Source organism: Arvicola amphibius, chromosome 4 (genome assembly GCF_903992535.2).
Source record: "Arvicola amphibius chromosome 4, mArvAmp1.2, whole genome shotgun sequence".
Classification (NCBI taxonomy): domain Eukaryota; kingdom Metazoa; phylum Chordata; class Mammalia; order Rodentia; family Cricetidae; genus Arvicola; species Arvicola amphibius.
Window position 1 is genome coordinate 84271635 of NC_052050.1, and position 18627 is coordinate 84290261.

Sequence of the window (18627 nt, forward strand, 5' to 3'; positions counted from 1 at the left end):
CCTTTCTTTCATTGAGTCGTTTGAGCTCTGGAGATGACAAACCAAATGCCTTCCTTTCCCAGAGAGACCAAAGGCCTCATGAGTGCCAGGCACACCTGTTTCGCTAGGTGTCATCTCTCCACGTTGGCAATGAGCCTGATGTATGAGGCACCTCATCCCCATGGGATGATGGTACAAGAGAGGGCAGCGTGAGAGAGCACGGGCAGGCATGATGTTCTGCACTAGGTGGTGAGCGCCTATATCTGACTGAGAGCTAGGGCCTATCTACCACGGAGCCAGACAGGGTGCCGCTTCCAGTACTGCAAGCTCTCCAAAGAGAGAATGTGGCACCTGTTTCATGTAACTTGGAGCTTCTGGCCCAGGAACAAGATCTGGGGAGAGACTGTGAGGAATCTGAGCTGGGAAGAAGTTCTAGAACGGTGTGACTCAGCGCTGACACATCACCTGCTTGACAGGATTGCTCAAAGGAGGGATAGGATCACAGTGTATGTGGGCCCTCAAATGTACAAAGAGGCTTTCATAATACCCTGTGCTATCACTTGGGTTAGACAGAGGCTTCAAAGGGTTCAGAAAGGCAGGGTACAGCATACGGGTTATTGGAGGGTACAAGAAACACGGCAGCCCATTTGCACTCTGGAGTATCGTTAGAGAGCGGAGGGTCAGGCATGCCACTTACCAGGAAGAGATGGTTTAGAGTTGGCCTCCCTCTTCCTCTTCAACCCCATCCCCCAACACCACTCAAAGCTCGCTCCCAACCACTGAGAAAAGCTCTGCTGCGATCCAGCGAAGCCAGGTGTGTCCCCACACCCTCAGTTGAGATGCTGGGGTACAGAGGGAAGGGTGAGACCACGGGGGCTGGGGTGGTACCTACAGTTCAGTCACGTCCTTCGGCATGCCTTTGGGGAGGGCACGGAGCCCTCTGTTGCTGCACCGCACCACAGTCTCCACACAGGTGCACTGCTCGGGGCAGCGCGGGCTCAGTTGGCAGCTGCTCTCCTCATTGCCTGCGGAGAACCCACATGGCGTGAGCCTGGTAGAAGATGAGCCCCGCCAGGAGAACAACTGGGCACAGCTGGCTGACAGGGCCAGACTGTTCCCAGCAAGGGCCAGCTCTGCCTAGCCCCAGCAGTGACCCTGAGCCAGAACGAAAGGTAGCTACTGGTTTCTTCCACTGCCAGAGGGGAAGGACTCGTGCCTGGGAGCATGGGGAGGGGCACTGCCGTTTACTGCGCTCTGCGGGAAATGAAGACCCATCAAGCTGTTCAGCCAGACCCATGGCCACAGATAGGAAAGGGGCTCCTGTCTGTCACACGAGGAATAAACCATGGCATCAAAAGAAGCAGTCAGACAGAGGCAGAGCCCGGTCCTTCTCCTTTCTTTTTACTTTCTCCTCTCTGCCCACCACTATATTGTAGACCCTATAGGGTGGCAAGCTTGTCATCAGCCTCGTGATAATACACCTCAATTAATCTTCAAACAAATCCTTCTGTTCTAAGGCAACAGAAAAAAAATCATCAAGTAAAGAATCATACTGGCTTGAATTCACGTAAGCAAATATGCCTTCTGGGGTCCTGAGACCCAAAGTCTCATATTTGTGGGTTCACATCTCATAATCAAACGGCAGGAATTTTCATGTAGTCTGTTTCCCATTGGTACATATTCTGACTCTCATCATAACATAGACAGGAAGAGCTCCCTGCCCAGTTGTGTACCCATGTACAGTACAGAGGGGTATACCATCTAAGGGGCACCAAACTCACTGTGGGCACGGCACGTAACATGGCCGGTACAAAGGCATTCCTACAGAGGACGGTGTCTGGGGTCTCAGCAGCCTACCTTGCCTTCCCGATTCACGCCCTCTCACCTTCGCAGGTAAAGTCCTGGATGGCCACGTCTTGGATGGGAATCTCCTTGAGGAAAAAGGGCTTCTGGCATCTGGGGTTCCCACTGACGATGCGGCGTTTCCTCAGCCACCGGCCGAGCCAGGCCAGGTGGCAGTTGCAGTTGAAAGGGTTGGACAGGAGATTTCTGAGGGAGAGATAGCCCGAGTGGTCACTGTCCATCCAGACCCTAGTGGAAAGCCTAGGGTCCCCTCCTATAGCCCAGGCTAGCTTTCCCTGTGATGAGGCCTTGACATCCCTTCTTGGAGGATGCAGAATTTTTCTCTAAACACAGGGGGATGCCTGTTGGTGCCCTCACCACAGCCCATGCTAACGGCTGTGTTGTGACCTCCAGCCTTGGCCTCCTCTGTCCATCAGGCCCCACTTGGACAAAGCTGGCGAGGTCTCTGGGACAATTTCTTCTACTTGAGGACAGTATCCATGTTCTCCTTCCTCCTGGAAATGCCTGCAGTTTGTGGAGCTGGGCTGTTGGGTGTTCCTGACATGGGGTCGCTGAGACCATTCCTTTTGCCGACCTGTGCCCCTTACTTTCTTCCGGTGGTGTCTGTACCAAGGTTATTTCTGTGACTGTCAGCAGCTACCCACTGACTGAGTTCTGTGAGGCTGGCATCTCTGCTGGCCTCTCCGTATCCAGAAGCCAGCCTGTGTACCACAGGTGATTGAGTACTGTCTATGCAATGTCATGACAGACTGTTGGGGGAGGGGACGAGGGTGCTTGCTCCAGGCCTGGGACCATGCTAAATAACTTACCCCTCTGTCATGTCACTGAGGCAGAGGGTGGATGGGGAGGGGCAGGCCATGTGACCGAAGGAGGGAGCGAAGAGAGAAGGGGTTCCTAGGCTGTGGAATCCAGGAGTTGCCACTGCAGAGTCCTCAGACAGGGTGTGAAGTATGAGGTCAGGGGGGCCTGGCAGCAGGGCAGAGGGGCTCACTGACCAGGAGACACTAGATGGCTGGCCCCAAGCGGCTCTGCAGCTCTACTTCTGTTTCAGGTGGGAAGGTGACAAGAGGCGCAAGAGCAGATGGGACTGCGACTTTGTTTTGTCATTTCTGAGTAAAGGAGATGGGACAGGTAACTGCTCGCTAAGGACAGGGGAGGTACAGGCAGCATCACCCGCAACTGTAAAGCGAACACCCTTTGAGAACTGTCTGTCCTGAGGCCTGGCCGTGCAGATCACACGGTCAGCAGGACCAGTCCTCGCGGCAATCACAGGAGGTGGGGCTGTGCTGGGAGAGATGGGATGCACTGAGATAAAGAAGCAGCCTCAAGGTGCCACAGCCGAGGAGAGGAAGCTAGGATTCGAACCTGGGAAACATGGCCTTATTACAGTCAACAACCACTGTCCTATGCTGCCCCTGTCCTCGGGAGGACTCCTGCAGAGTGCTCCTTACAGGGGACCTCTCGGGCAGAGTGCTCACTGACAGGTCCAGAAAGCTGGGCTCCAACTCTGGCTTTGACAAACACCAGCATAGACAGGATCACCCTTTAAAAGCCACTGTTGATCAGACCATAGCAAAGCTTCTATGGAAAAGCTCCCAGGTTTGTGGTGTGCTCTGAAAACTAAAGCATCCCTGCGGCCACGCAGTCTGCCCCTGGCCTCCTCTCTGGTCCCATCTTACACAGCATATTCAGCTCAATGGCCTTGCTGGGCTTCGCATATTTATTCTGCTCCAACCAACCACAGGGCCTTTGCATGACTGTTCCTCCTAAAGGATATGCATTTCCCCCCCTTTCTTCAATAAACTAATCATCCCTACTGCTTCTCCACAAAGCTCATGTTGGACGTTCTCATCATGGGGATAATTCACTGTGCTGCCAGCCCCATAGAGGAGGAGCTGGGTCTATAATCCTTAGCACTTAGATGGTATCCTGCACATAGGGGGAGCCTGACAGGTGTGTATTAAATAGACAGATGGGCAGGTGACCTTGGCCCCAGTGTGGGGAGCTGAGATAGCAGGAAGTTCTGCAGGGAGGGGCCCGGAAGAAATGGGCAGCTGGGGACACTCACATGGTGGACAGGGAGACGAGCGTGGTAAAGGCCCCAGGGGTGATGGTGGTGATCCGATTGTCATAGAGCGACAGCAGTCTCACGGAGCTGAGGCCAGCGAAGGTGTCGTTGCTCACACAGCTGATCAGGTTGCTCCTCAGCATCCTAGAAGAGGGCGGGAGAGGCTCATGGGTAGTGTTCTCACCCCTCAAAAGGTAAACAGCCATCTCCTGGCTCAGCCAGTCACTGTTCAGGCTTGGCTGATGGTGTGCAGGGGCCTGGACCCTCACTGGGACCAGCACCAATGTATATGAATTTGTATTTCACGCACCGTGTGGCAGTTTGAGTGAGAATGGTTCCCACAGGCTCCTTGTTTGAATGCTTGGTTTCCAATTGGTGGAACTGTTTGGGAAGGATCGGGAGGGCGACCATCTTGGAGGTGTGTCACTGGGGGTGGGCTTTGAGGTTTCCGAAGCCCATGTCATTCCAGTTGGCTCTGTCTTTCTTCCTGTCTCAGCTACTGTTCCAGCTCCATCCCTATCTACCTGCTGCCACACTCCCAGCCACGATGGTCATGGGACTCACCCTCTGAAACTCTAAGCCATCCCCAATTAAATGTTTTCTTTTATAAGTTGCCTTGGTCATGGTGTCTCTTCACAGTCATAGAAAAGTAACTGAGACACATCGTCAACACAAAACAAGGCTATCCACATGCACCTGTACAGATGGTATGGCTGTCAGTGTGCACGCGAGTACTTCTAGGAGGAAGAGGACCCACATATGAGTTCAGTGTATGTATATGTGCTTGAACGTGGATGCTTGTTTGCAGATGTAGTTAGGGATATATCATGTGTTTCTGTGTTGATGAGTAATGGGCATATGAGTGTCTGTGTGCATCCCTCAGTATATTTCTGGTATGAATATGCACATGGGTGTATTAGGGGGGCTCTGCTCTGCATTTGAGATGTGCTCAGGTGTGTGGGCATGCTGGTAGGCTCACATGTCAGCTTCCTTGCATTGAAGAGAAAGCCTGATGTTTTAGAGAGGAAGGAACTCACAAGGTCAGGATGGTGCCTGACTTGGCTCCAAGTCCACAGTCTTCACAGTCCAGCCCTCATTTCCCTGCCTCCTGCCTCCCTGTTTTGGACCTGAGCCTAGATCTGGGTACTCACAGTGTCTTGAGGCCACTGAGCCCCCGGAACATGCGTCCATGCATGGTCTCCAGCTGGTTCCCCGTCAGCATCAGCTCCTGCACACCCGCTGCTCCATCAAAGGCACCCTCTCGCACCTCCTTGATCCTATTGTTGCTCAGGTTTCTAGAAGGAAGGGGTAGAAGCAGGAGAATGAGGTAGGTGGCGGTTTCTCAGCCTCCAGCTCCCTGACGCTGGGCCCTCAGCATCTGTGCTCTGGGACAGGGAGGTACTCCTCTTAACGGGTGGAGTAACATACACAGCCCAAGGCTTAAGGGGTTTCCAGTGTAATCACTTATTGGATGCTCTGGGAGATTCACTATTATTTCCTCTCTTCACTCAGGAGCAGTGGTCCTCGAAGGAGGGAATGGAGAAAAACAAAAAGCAGCTCCCCAGTGGGGGTGAACTCATTTGAGGGGCTTGTAGGTCTCTCAGCAGAAGCCCCTTACAAGTAGATACTTCTTACTTAGAAGAGGCCAACCACCGTAACCTCATCAGACCCTCAAATAACATCCAACAGACAAATATGACTGTCTGATTTTATGGCTGAGGAGGCTGGGTTCCAGGAAAATTGCATAACGTTCCCAGATTTACACAGCTGAAAGAGCTGGATTGTGAAGCTAGACTTTCTGCAACACGTGAAGCATAAGATCGAAGAAACAACCCCTCCCTTTCCTACGTGATTATTTCTCTGGAGGTGTGAGGACTGCCTTATATAACTGTGGTGTGGGAGAAGGGTCTGTATTCTGTCAATTATATTTTAAATAAACGCTGATTGGCCAGTAGCCAGGCAGGAAGCATAGGCGGGACAACCAGACAGGAAGTGGAGGTGGGTCAATGAGAACAAGGGAATTCTGGGAAGGAGGAAGCCCATTCCTCTGCAGTCCTGACCAGCCACAGAAGAAGCAAAAAGGTACTCGTTGAAAAAGGTACTGAGCCATGTGGCTAACAAAGACAAGAATAATGGGCTAATATACGTTATAAGAGTTAATACAAAGCCTGAGCTAATGGGCCAATCAGTTTATAGTTAATGTAGACTTCTGTGTGATTTCTTTGGGACTTAATGACTGCAGGAACTGGGAAGGACAGAAAACTCAGTCAACATAATTAAGTTGCAGAATTCAAGTTGGGAGGCTTTAGTTTTGTGTGTGTGTGTGTACATGCACACTCATGTGCATGTGTGTACACATGTATGTGCTAAGGCCAAAGGTCAACATCAGGCATCTTTCTCAGTTGTTCTTTGCCTTATTTTCTGATGCATGGTCTCTCACTGAATCTGGAGCTTGCCTGATTCAGGTAGAATGACTGGCTAGTGAGCCCCAGGGATCCTCCTGTCTCTTCCTCCCCAGTTCTAGGATTATAGGCACATGCTGCTGCCCTTGGATATACATGGATGCTGAGGATGCAACAGGTCTTCATGCGTGTGCAGTAAGCACTCCACCAACTGGCTCATCTCCCCAGTCCTGGGATCTTGGTTTTCTCACAACACCCCTGTTCCTCCCCAGCCCTAGTGCTGCCATCCCCGAGGATGCCTCGATCTGAGAGCAGACCCTTTTCTCTGAAACCTGGTGTCCACAGCACAGAGACCATACTAGGACAGTGACAATAGGTAGATCCTGCACAGCCATGGAAAATTCTAGTTCCCAGGGTTCTTTCAAGAGTCAGAAGCAAGGATTCTCTGGACCATCCTGTGGTCCAGGCTGAAGGTATGCGTGGTTTTCTGGATGGAACCAAGCCTGATGATGTTCCTGCTGTGGACAGGAAACTCTGAGGGTGTTGCTGACTCACTGAGCATGTGAGTTTGGCTGAACTGCTGGGCTTGCAGACACTAGCCATATGTCCAGACCTCTTGGTAAGGGTGGAAACTGCTTCATGCCAGAGCCTTGGATGGATATGGGGCCAAACAAACCCTTTCACAGAGCACAGAGATGAAGCCTTCCAGATGAACAGAGGACCAGTTTGAAGCACACATGATAAAATATTGGTACCCAAGGGTCCAATATTAGACACTTGCATTTCCCATGGGTGGCCTGGGCACCCAGAGAACAGCAGTGCCAACCCCTACTAGAGGGAACAAACTCCAGCTGTTCCATCTTTTAAATCATCTTCTCTTTGTTCTTTCTATGCTCCCCAACCCCTTCCTCTCCTGCTTAAACACCCTAAGTCCCTACTCTAAGGCCTGTTAGCTGGAGCATTCCTGAACCGGGATCCATTTCTGCGATAACGTGGTACTCAGCCCGCCTCCTTATCAGTTCCGATAGTCCTGGTCAGGCACAAGCCGGAGATGGAGAGAGTGCATAGGGGAGACAGCATAGGACCCCCAAACTAGATGTAGGAACTGAGGTCAAGGTTTTCCTAACAGGGTTAGGTTCCGGGGTGGGAGGCTCCTTGGGGATGAGTACACGCAGGAGGACTGGAAGATAGAGCAGTGGGGGTTGGAGGGCCATTCCCTGATATCTGTTTCTTCAACAGAGCAAAATTAGCATCCCATTGCTGTAAGGTTTGTGAATTGCATTTCCTTAGTCAGGGAGAATGAGAAACAGAAGTGGGGTGGGGGTGTAGTCAAAGGGCTTTCCAGAAGTACGGCTGTTCCCTCTCTATCCGCCGAAGCTGGGCTTACCCCAGAAGTCTGGAGTGGAGGGTGGGGAACAGAGTGTAGCCTGGAGCAAACATTCTGGAAAATGAGTGTGTCTGGATTACTAAGAGCTCGGATGTGGTCCCAGTGCAGTGTCTCCCTGAGATGCGTCTGTTCCCAGGAAGCCTCAGAACACAGATGGAGTCAGTTAGTGGGCTTTCTCCCTTTGTCTCCACAGACCTATCTAGAGAAAGGTGCTTCCGGGGCTGGAGAGATGGCCCAGAGGTTAACAGCACTGGGTCTTCTTCCAGAGGTCCTGAGTTCAATTCCCAGCAACCACATGGTGGCTCACGACCATCGACAATGAGATCTGGTGCCCTCTTCTGGCTTGCAAACACACATGCCAATGGGACAACATAATAAATAAATTAATCTTAAAAATAAAGAAAAAGGTGCTTCTTTGTGGCTCTGACAACAGCCCAGCCACAGAAATGCATGCTGGGCCTAGTGGTGGTTCAGAAGCCTCATGTGTACTGCCTCTGCAGGCTGCTGTGTGCCCCCGACTCCCATTCTCCTCAAAGAAAACAGAGGCACACAAAAGGATTGATACAGCTCCCAGCCTGGGCCCAGGCAGTGGAGGCCAGGCTCTCCTAGGCCACTCACTATTCCCGGGAGTTAAAGTCGGCCAGCTACTCCTGCAGTGGGGACGGAGCTACAGTCCTGTTTAAAGCTCAGTCCCAGGAGGAATGCATCAGAGAGCCAAGTGTCCTTTCTGGAGACTTAGGACAATGGGCCATGCCTGAGCATATGTTCGGACACACTGCCAGGATGAGGCGGTTCTGTTCACGGACCATGAGCCTGTCCCTCTCTGAAGGACTACTACATGTTTAGGTATTCATGGGTTCCAGGCAGGTGATTTAATGGTGATGAGAAGCAGGCCCCTTGGAAACAAAGGTGACCAGGACCTCATGTCCATCTAAGGGAGTAGTTGCTGTTCTGCTTGACTCTGCTGGGCCAACCTGAGACTATGGGGCCAGTTCTGCCAGGGCATCTGATAGCCCAGAGGTACCAGAAAGCAAGATCTTATGGTTTCTGTGAAAGCTCCTTGGTTTTAAAACTGGGAAACTGTTGCAAGTAGCAACAAATCCAGCCATGTGCCCATGACTTGCTAGAGGCTGTCTGGTTTTCAGACTCTGTATGGGTGGGTCTCCTGAGCATCACAACTGGGCTGAAGTCCACTGCAAGGAGAGCCACAGCTCTGAATGTGGAGCCCCTTTTTCTCTTTTCCTTCCCCCTTCCCTCCCTCCTGTCTTTCTACTCCCCTTCCCAAATCTTGCTGAACTAGGGATGGTACTCTGGGCTGCAGGCATGCTAGGCAAGTGGCTGCAGCCGGGGGCCTGGGGCTGGATTCATCCTGTGGGGTCTTAGTCAGGTGATTGGTACTGATTAGTGCGTGGATACACATGCACATACACACATACATACATCACACATGGGGACACACACACACAGACACGTACACACACAGATGGATACACATACACATGGACACATCATTTGGATACACACATGGACATACACACAGGGACATACAGATACAAACACATATATAGATGGATGGACACACACAAACACATAGATACACATGGACATACATACACACAGGGACATACAGACACAAACACATACATGGATGGACACACTCAAACACATAGATAAGCACATACACAGATGCACACGTGGACACATACACAAACACATGGATGCACACACAAATACACACACACACATGTGCAAGGACATACACAACTACTGTCTTCCATGGAGTGACCTTCCCCAGCCCACTTGCAAGGCTGCCGCTGGCTCCTGGCTCTGCTCCCTGCTTAAGTTTTAAACTCAAACAAGTCACCGAGCATTCTGTCTCCGTGCCCTCAGGTGTGGAATGAAGCAATCCCAAAGCCCTTGGTTTTGCTCCGTGAGGGTAACATTAAACAAACACTAGAACTCTCTGGCACAGAGCGGACAGTAAGTGTTGACTGCTAGTTAATGTTGGTTCTATCATGATCACCTTTGCCCTACTCCTCAGGCTCCCCAAACTTTCTGTGCACAACTGTCTACATATGTAACTGGATACTTTAGGCTACTCGACCCACTGGCACTGGATTCTGGCATCTTCTCTTGCCTATACCTACCATCCTTATTTCTTCCTATTTGTCTAGTTTGGTTTGTGCAGTATTGGGAATCGAACCGGGGTCTTGTGCATACAAGGCAGACACTAGTTCTCTGAGCAGCACCTTGTCACTCATTATCACTCACAGGAAGAGTAAATTTATTCTCATTATGCAAATGATGAAACCAAGGCCCCACCCCCCAAAGGGTCTCCTGGGACCACATAGTGGACAAGGACAAAACTGAGCTTGGGTCAGTGCAGGCCAGCCTGCAGGTTCTTCCCCACATCTGAATGTTTAGCTGACCTGGAGCAGCGGGGGATATTTGGCAGCCCCAACTTCCACTCCTGCATGGCAAAGAAAGGGACTAGCTGAGTGGCATCTGTTCCTTTGGTTGAGATCTGGGCTTGCGTTTGGCCACGCTCAGGTTGCATGTGGCTGAGGATGGGGACCAGCTGCCTCCTGTAACACATCCGTATTCTTGTTTCCCTCATCCTGCAGTGCTATTTCTCTGCGCTCACATCCCCATCGCAAGTGGGAACACAATTTGTGTGACTTTCACCGAAAAGGCGTGTATGGGGGACTGTCTTCTTTGCAGAAGTGAAGACTCCTGGGACCCTGTTTGCGGGGCAACTCGGTACTGGTGCAGCCCGATTCACTTCAATACCTTCCTCTCGCCCACATTAACCTCCACATCTGTCTTGAGGTTGAAATCAAAGCACACCTTTCTCTGGTTAGAGATGGGAAGGACACATCTAAGTGGTTGCTAATTGTGCCGGGTGCCAGAAGCTCATGGGTGCTGGGCCACAGTGACATCCTTACCACCCTGACATGTGCCCTGGTCTCTGCCATCCCCTCAGAGAGCTCACTCATCTCCTGTTTACAGGGGCCTGTGGCTCAAGGCAGCAGCAGGGACACACGTGTGGTGCCACTGAGAGAGCAGCTGCACAGGGCCTAGAAGGCGTCTGTTCCCTTGGCTGCAGGGAACTGATGGGGAGAAATATGATGAACAGGAAATGAGGAGTTACAAATAATCCTCGTGATTCATGATGGCTAAATTCTCTATCACCAGGAATGCTGAACGAGCACACAAGGAATCGCTGCTCCCAGGAAAACTAGACAAGGCTCCTGTGAGGCCCTGGCCATGGCATTTCCATCAACCGATCAATAATAAGCTTGTTCTGTGAATGCTTTCTGCTCAGACACTGTATTTACTGTACTATTGATCCATCAACATGGTACACATGGCCAGCAGTGATGGGCTCACGCCTGAACAAATGCACAAAGCTTCTCCACAATGCATGTGCCCTCAGTGAGGCACAGTGTAACCCTCTCAGGCTTTGGGTTTCTAGACAGTGTGCCAACACTGTGCTTGGGCCAAAGCTGGCACTAAAAAGCACAAAACTGTGAAGCCCATGCCACTGGATAAACTGTAAAGTAGATGCTCGCTTACAGCTTGAAGCTGAACCCAGAAGGCAGAGCATCATCGTGTTCAGCCCCAGCTGGGAATGCGTGTCCCAGTTAAGGGACGCATGTTGGGGTGAGTAGGGCTTTCATGACCATATGTGTGGAAATGACACAAACAGCTTGAAAAGTTGTGATTTTAAAGTTCTGTGACTTTTGGTACAGAGATGAGTTAGTAAGTATGGAATTGGTAAGTAGTGATGGACTGCATTTAACTTGTTGAAGAAACAGACACCGCCTCTGTGAGGCTGGGAGACATGGGATATGGGGTGGGGTAGGAAGAATGGACAAGTGTGCCCTGGGAATCAGATGGTGAAAAGCCCGCCCTGTCCATGCTGGCACTTCTGCAGAGACACTAGAAAGGGTGAGGAGGGGAGTGAGCCTGACCACACTGGTAGGACTGAGGTGGATCCATTCTGAGAGCCTGTTTTGACATGTAGTCAGTATGTGGCTTTAGGGAGGCCATTGAACTTCTCTGAGCTATGGTTCCCTCACCTGCCCAGCATAGAACATGAAGCCAGCACAAGAGGGGTGAAGGAACACTGGAGAAATGGGTGCCCACGAGGCAGGCATGCAGTCCTGGCTAAGGACAAGGGCTATCACAGGGGACAGCATCGTTCTTGCTCTCTTTAAGACAAGGCCCCGGCTCCCAGGAAGGGGGAGGGTCAGGATGACAAGGAGCCATGCACTACAGAAGCCAGTAACAGCATGCAGGTTCTTTGCCTAAGTCCAGTCTCTACTTGGACCAGGGGACTCTGTGACTTATTCAGAACAGCTGGAGATTCCTTCCATTCACACCTCACCCAAATGCCAAATACCACAGGGTCCCTATTCCGTTGCCGTTCCAGATCCAAGTACCTCCTCAACCTTCTAAAGCAGACGCTGAATGTGGACTGGGGCAGCGACAAGTAGAGGGGACAAGGGAAAGGAGGCAAGGAGGTGTGGGGCATAAGATCCACCTGATGGCCGACAGCTTAACAACAGTCAAGTTCTATGTTGTTCTGCACTGTGTCCCTGGTTTCCAGGCCTGGATCCAGCAGGGGACAGGAGGAGGCACAGGGGCAGGAGTGAAGGGTGAGGGCCCAGGAAGCTGAGGTGGCTTCTGTACCTCATCTTGACTTACATTTTCCGCAGGTTGGGCAACTTCTTGAAGATCCCAGTGGCCTCCAGGACGGAGATGTCGTTGTCATTCAGTCGCCTACGTGGGAAGGCGGAAGAAGCAGGGCTCAGCCTTTGCTGCTCGCCTGCCACTCTTCCTCACACAGCTTTGGCTGAGCTCTGCCTCAACTTCACATTCAGTAAAGCTCAACAGAATCACGAAAAACTCCAGTATGAGGTGAGGGGCTGGACTGGGAGAGTTAGATGGGAAAGGGCAGGAAGACACTAAGTCGGAGCCTTCCCATGCCTCCTTCATGGGATTGTGGCTTCTTACATACTTCACACAGACACACATTGTAACTTTAAACACGTAGTCAAATACCAGGTTCCTGGCCCCACTTTATGGGGGTACCAATGGCAACCCGAACCCCCAGGGAAGTTCCTCAGGATCTCCTGAGCCCAAGCACATTTCTTCCTGATGACTTTTATCGTCCGAGGGGGCCCAGGGTCTCCGCACCCAGCACCTCTGTGCTCAGAGCCTACTGTGCCCTCCAGTGACTAGGGCAGTCACAGAAAGCAACCAGAGCCACAAGTCTGCCACTGTGTATCCAGGGCTCATTCTATGCCAAGAGTGAAGAGAAATATTATGCTTGTGTACTCCTTCTAGACCTTCTGAAGTGTAGAGGGAGATGTTATCCCCCTGCTTCCTCCCACCCCCATTATAGCTGGGAACCTGGGTTTCAGATATGAGAGGCATCTTGGCCAGTCTCAGGGAGGCTGGAAGGAAGAGGAGAAGTAAATGTCAGGTCTGGTTAGCCTCACAGGCTGTCCTTTATCCTCTACCATGCTTCAAGTTTTACCTTGTCCCTTTTTAGACCTTGAAGGATTGTTTGGAGGTTCTATCAGGGCAGGTCATCCAAGTGTGACACTTCTGGGGGTACACATATGGAGTAGTGAAGGAGGGTGGGGGACACCCACCTAGCTGGCCAGATCGGCAGAATCAACCCTGATGATCATTTGGATGACGGATGTTGTAGCCAGACTGCTCAGTTTCGGATAAACCAATGTACCCTTCTAGCCTGGTTATTAGGTGGTTTACATACATTTAATCATCTTAGTTGTATTTTGCCTAGTCACAATTTTTATTTAATATCTAGTTTTCTGGCAATGCTGTTAAGTACCTAAGGGCCAGCAGGTGCCATTTGCTTTGTTCACCGTAGGAATGCAAGCCTAGAGCAGAACCTGGTTTACAATGAGTGTTCAGAACCAATGAATGGTCTTTACTTGCAAGCAGCCTGCTCATGTATGCCTGGGTGTCTTTCTCAGCCAAGCACACAGAGAACCCTATTCGAGTTAACTCAAAGTGTAAAGAGATGTAGGCAGGGGTACAGTGGGGTGGGACTTACAGGTCAGTGGTATACTCGGGGAGGTGGCTCGGGATGCGGGCCAGCTTCTGGTTGGAGCAGTCCACAATGGTGCCCTCGCAGCGGCACTTCTCAGGGCACACGAGGTCCATGAAACACTCACTGCTGAATCGGTTGCGATAATCCTCAGAGCCTATGTGGGGCCAAAGAGGGGGTTGTCATCATCATTTGGGTTTCCTGGCACAAGGTCTAACGTTGTCGGGAGTAGAGGTGGGGAGTGAGTTGGGAGGTAGAGGGATGTGTGTGTATGTGCATGTGTGAGTGCACGCATGTATGAGCACACGTGCATGTGAATGCAGGTTTGGGAAAAACTGCTTATAGGGTGTGGAATCAAATAGCAGACAGTACTGATGACCATTTGGCCACTCTCCACACCCCACATCTACGTGTTTCCCACACTGTCTTTTGTCATTCATCACTTTCTGTCTTCCACGAAGCCAGGCTTCAGATCTGTGGGCTCTCTTATGCGTTTATGGGTCATGGACCTTTTGAGAAAGTTGATTAATGTTATATATGCTCTGTTCGGAGAAATACCACAAGGCGCCTACACAGAATCCAACCTACAGTTGTAGGAGATTCTTGGTTCCATGACGCTTGCCATCTGCAGACTGGAGACTTTTGTGGGGGGCGGGCACTGGAGGGTAGAACTAAGGTACGAGAAGGGGTCACATACTTAGAGGTTCTCCTGGTCTTTCAGACAATAAGAGAAGGAGGCCAGTTTCTCATCTGGTGCTAAATGACCACTGGCATCCTACCCGACTCTGACTTCAATGAGGGTGGAACACTAGGGTACCTGGAGCCCACAATGCTGATGCTTTGAGAATCTGGCTTACAGCTGCCTGAGATTTGTTTTGTTGTCTTAGGAGAAGCCAGATATTTAAAATACACTGGCAATGAATCCAATTCTTAAAACACAGTGAAAACAAAATGGAGCCAGGGTCAGACAGACCTGACTTCTGCATAGAGGAAGTTCTCTTTAATGCCAGTAAAAGGCCAATTCCCATGAGCTAGAAGTTGGAGCTAAGATTTATTCTTTTCAAAATTTCATTTCTTCCAAGGTCATTTGGTAATGGCAACAGGCCTGACAGACTGACGTCTCTGAGACATGCCCTTGGGGCCAGTCAGACAGACCTCTGTGAGCACATGAATTATGCTAGTGGCAATGGGGAAGGGCACGCGGCTCTCCTGACGTGAGCGTGTTGTGTGTGTGGGGGGGGAGTTATTCACGCTCTCACACCCACATTTCATCAGTGTATTGCCAGGTATACAGTGTGAGCTCGCTTCACGTTTGTCAAGGCACAAGTGGAATGATGCCAGCACCCAAGGACCCCGTGTGTATTTCCGAAGTGTTTCAGTGCAGGAACACCGCGTGTTTGGCGAATGGCTGAGTACGCGCAGTCCCCATGTTGTAGGGTGCATTTGGTTAGGCTTTGCAACTTCTTAGCTCCTATTTCCCAGAGGTTTGGGTGAAGACGGGAGTTATACCAGAGGCAGAGTCTCCAGGAAAAGGCAAGCACAGTACGGACACACGTGACTCTACTCCTGTGCTTCCTAGATCACGACAGAACACCTGGTCAAGGCCAGAGAAACTTCACTGGAGCTGAAGGGAGTAGCTGACAGCTAACCGCACTTGAACCAGCAGCCGGCTGCTTTTCTCCAAACTTCAAATGGGTGGTTCCTCTTAACCTCTGAGGTTAGAACGTCACATTGTAGATGAAGACCCTAAGGTCTACGGGGCTCTCAGTGCATGGCGAATGGACTAGAGCTAGCTTTCAGAGATCCTCGTGACTCATACTCACGCTAGGTAGGCTAGTGTGCTTTGTGATTGATCCTTTATCCCCCCCTATCTCTAACAGCCACCAAGTCCGATGTGGTGGAGGCAGACAGAATGGGTTTCTCCTCCAGGGAGCTAGGACGATGAGGCTCGCAAACGCCCACCTCCCTTGCTCTTGTACTCTCTGCTCTCATTTATCTTCCTGTGGTCACTGCTGATCAGGAACAAAACTGGTGGGCCTCGCATTCTCAAAAGACACTATCTAGCTGAAACCGGGAGTCAGAAGTCTGGATGTATCCTTTTTGTTCCTCTATTCCCTTTTCCCACCTGCTTCCTTTGTCCCCCTTGCACCCCTAGACTTGCATAAACAGAACCTACGCATCTGTTTCACAATTTTACAGCAGCTTCCTGGTCCAACATTTTATGTAAATCTTTTTCCTGGCCTGCACGCATCACCCACTGAATAAACCCTGCACTCTTTCTCTTTAGACATATCAGAATGCTGGGTTATTCTGCAACTCCTGCCAGATGAAAGCCCATTCTGGTCTTGTCAGTGGAGCGACATGATGATGTTATAGGGGGGCGTTTGGCACGTGCATGAATATGTTTCCTTCAAAACAGGTCTGTCATGGGATACTTGCAAAACGGAGGAACCCTGACGACCGAGCAAAGGCAGAAAGACAGGAGGGAGCCCAGTTTGCACTTCGCCGTGAGCCTGCCGATGTGCACTGGCTGGGGACGGCTGCCTATTAAATGCATTTTCGTTTTAATCAAGGTGAGAGCAGTCTGTAGTTAGCAGGAATCGCTCTCAGTAGTATCGTTAGGTTATAACTGGCAGACCTCGGCAGTGGAGCTGCTGACCCATTTTAATGAAATGATTTTGCAATTAGATTCGATGAACTAATGTGTTCTCTCCAGCATTTCCCCCCCCCCCTGCTGTTTTTGTTATTGCCCTGGTTTGTAATAACGAGGGGGTCGGAAAGTGATATTTTATATGAGTGGGAACCAGAAATGTTAATAACAGCGTATGTACATAACCGAAAAAGTTCATTTCCCAGTCAGAGCCAGCCCGAAATGCCACCTCTGTCACTTCATATTTCATTACGGAAGCTACCCAGGGTTCCTCGGAGCTATTTGTTATGCCTAATGCTCGTAACTACCCAAAAGTATTTTTAACTTTTCCAGAGCTTTAAAAGTCAATTTCAATCTCAATGCATATTTGTCACTGCCAGAAATACTTCAGAGGAGAGAACCAACTGAAATGGGTTGAAGCTCCTCCTCCTTGGGGTGAGCTCAGATGGGAGGGATCTTGTAGGATTTGGAGACAGGCCATAAAGGTCGATCCCAGCTGGAGTGGGCCTTGGAGGAGCCGACATCACCTAGCTTTTGTCTGCCTCTGCCCTTGGAGGCCTCTTCCCCACTAGCGGACATCTCAGAACGACAACACGTGGTACACAGTCATAGACAAACTTTAATAGGCAGAGGTTGGGCGAAAGGTGAAAGTCGACAGCCATTTTTAATCTTATTTTATTATATAGCCTTGTTCTACATCTGTGTCTGGGAGGGGCGTGGGAAGCACCTCAAGTTCATCGTTATCTGGTCAGCAGGGGAAGCCAGCGTATGTGTCCAGAGTCCTCCTCCTCTATCCCAAGCCTCCCCAAGATGGGTGAGATGAGGAAGAACCTTAGAAAGAGGAGCTGGGGTGGGAGTGTTCAAAGGTCTGTCAGGGCTTATCAGCTCGGAAAGAGAGTGACACGGACAGGAAGGGGACAAGTCATGAGTGTGAATGGAACAAGGACATTGCACAACATACAGACGATACAGACATCCATTCCTGGGCCATGCTGGGGGAACCAGACACCTGTGGTTGAGAAAACACTGGATGTTTGGCTATCATTTGGGCATGAAGCTGTCCCTGTCTCTCAGTCACATGCCTGAAAACAGAGGGAGAGCCCCCTGGTACAGCCACATGCCTACTGCCAAAGCATCGTGGAGATGCTGAGGAAGGGCGCTATCACGGACTCATTCCCAAAGGCCTGGCCCTCGCATGATGTGGGCATTGCTAAGAATGTCTCCTCTGCAAGAAGGGGAAGGATGCTTCTCTGTGTAGGAGGGGTTGCTTGTACCCATGGTATCTTGCATGCTCCTGTTGTAATAGAAGAGCCACTTGAACAATGCTTTCTTTCCTTTTTACTCAAGTCATTTCTAAGAGCAGATGTTAAGCTGGAAAGAGAATGTGAAAACCATCTCCAACTCCATATCAGTTCAAGTCAAAGTTTCCAAAATTTTTTCTTCACAGGCAGAGTGTCCAGAAGAGAAAGGGCTTGACAGCACTCAGGCAAAGCACAGCCAGTTGGGAGCCAGATTACCCTGGGTCGGGTAGTTAATAGCCTGTCTCAACACCTTTACTTGTAAAGTTAGGGTGATGGTGTCAAGCATCCAGAGCCTGGCCAATAGCAAGAACTCTATGTATGTTCAAAAGGTCAGCGAGATTAATAGGACACCCATTACTACTCATCAGTGGCTGGGGCCCTTCTCTGAGTATCCATCAGAGAGAGGAGATAGTTAGAACCACACAGCTTGGTGGCAACGCAGAACTTGGCTCCTACGGTTACATAAGGGTTTATTTCCACCTTAGTTCTTACTCATGGAGTAAGACACAGACTTCAGCACAAAATGGCAACAAAGTCTTCTGGTTACACCAGGCCCAGGATTTATCAAGAGACAAATTAAAGAGAAGGTGCCAAGATCCCTTTCTCTGTGGTCAGAGACAGCCATTGTCTGCGCAGACCTCTCCTGGCCTCTGACATGGCACCAGATGAAGAGTCCCACACCTCCATGTTAATTGTGCTCCAAGGTTAAGAAAACATGTTGGACACCGGGTTTCAGCAGGATCTATATCTAAACATTCATGAGGAGTAAAAGCTGGGGTCAGAAGGAAACCCAGTTCAAGTTCAAGGTCTCAGGCCTGTGTTGGTTCTATCTTTTCTCATGCTTACATTCGTTTCAAATGAAGTGCCTGCCAAGTGAGGTGCTGTCAAAGTC

At 50.5% G+C, this 18627-nt stretch overlaps 1 protein-coding gene across 1 annotated transcript in view; it reads right to left on the reverse strand.

The window, feature by feature from the left end:
- Slit3 (slit guidance ligand 3) overlaps positions 1–18627 on the reverse strand; it is a 593310-nt gene that overhangs the window by 73116 nt on the left and 501567 nt on the right. Inside the window, exons 15-20 of the mRNA XM_038326237.1 lie at positions 13791–13941; positions 12410–12484; positions 5062–5205; positions 3911–4054; positions 1865–2028; positions 872–1004 (exon numbers count right to left, since the gene is read on the reverse strand). Coding sequence (XP_038182165.1) covers positions 872–1004; positions 1865–2028; positions 3911–4054; positions 5062–5205; positions 12410–12484; positions 13791–13941 — 811 coding nt within the window. The remainder of the gene's footprint in view (positions 1–871; positions 1005–1864; positions 2029–3910; positions 4055–5061; positions 5206–12409; positions 12485–13790; positions 13942–18627) is intronic.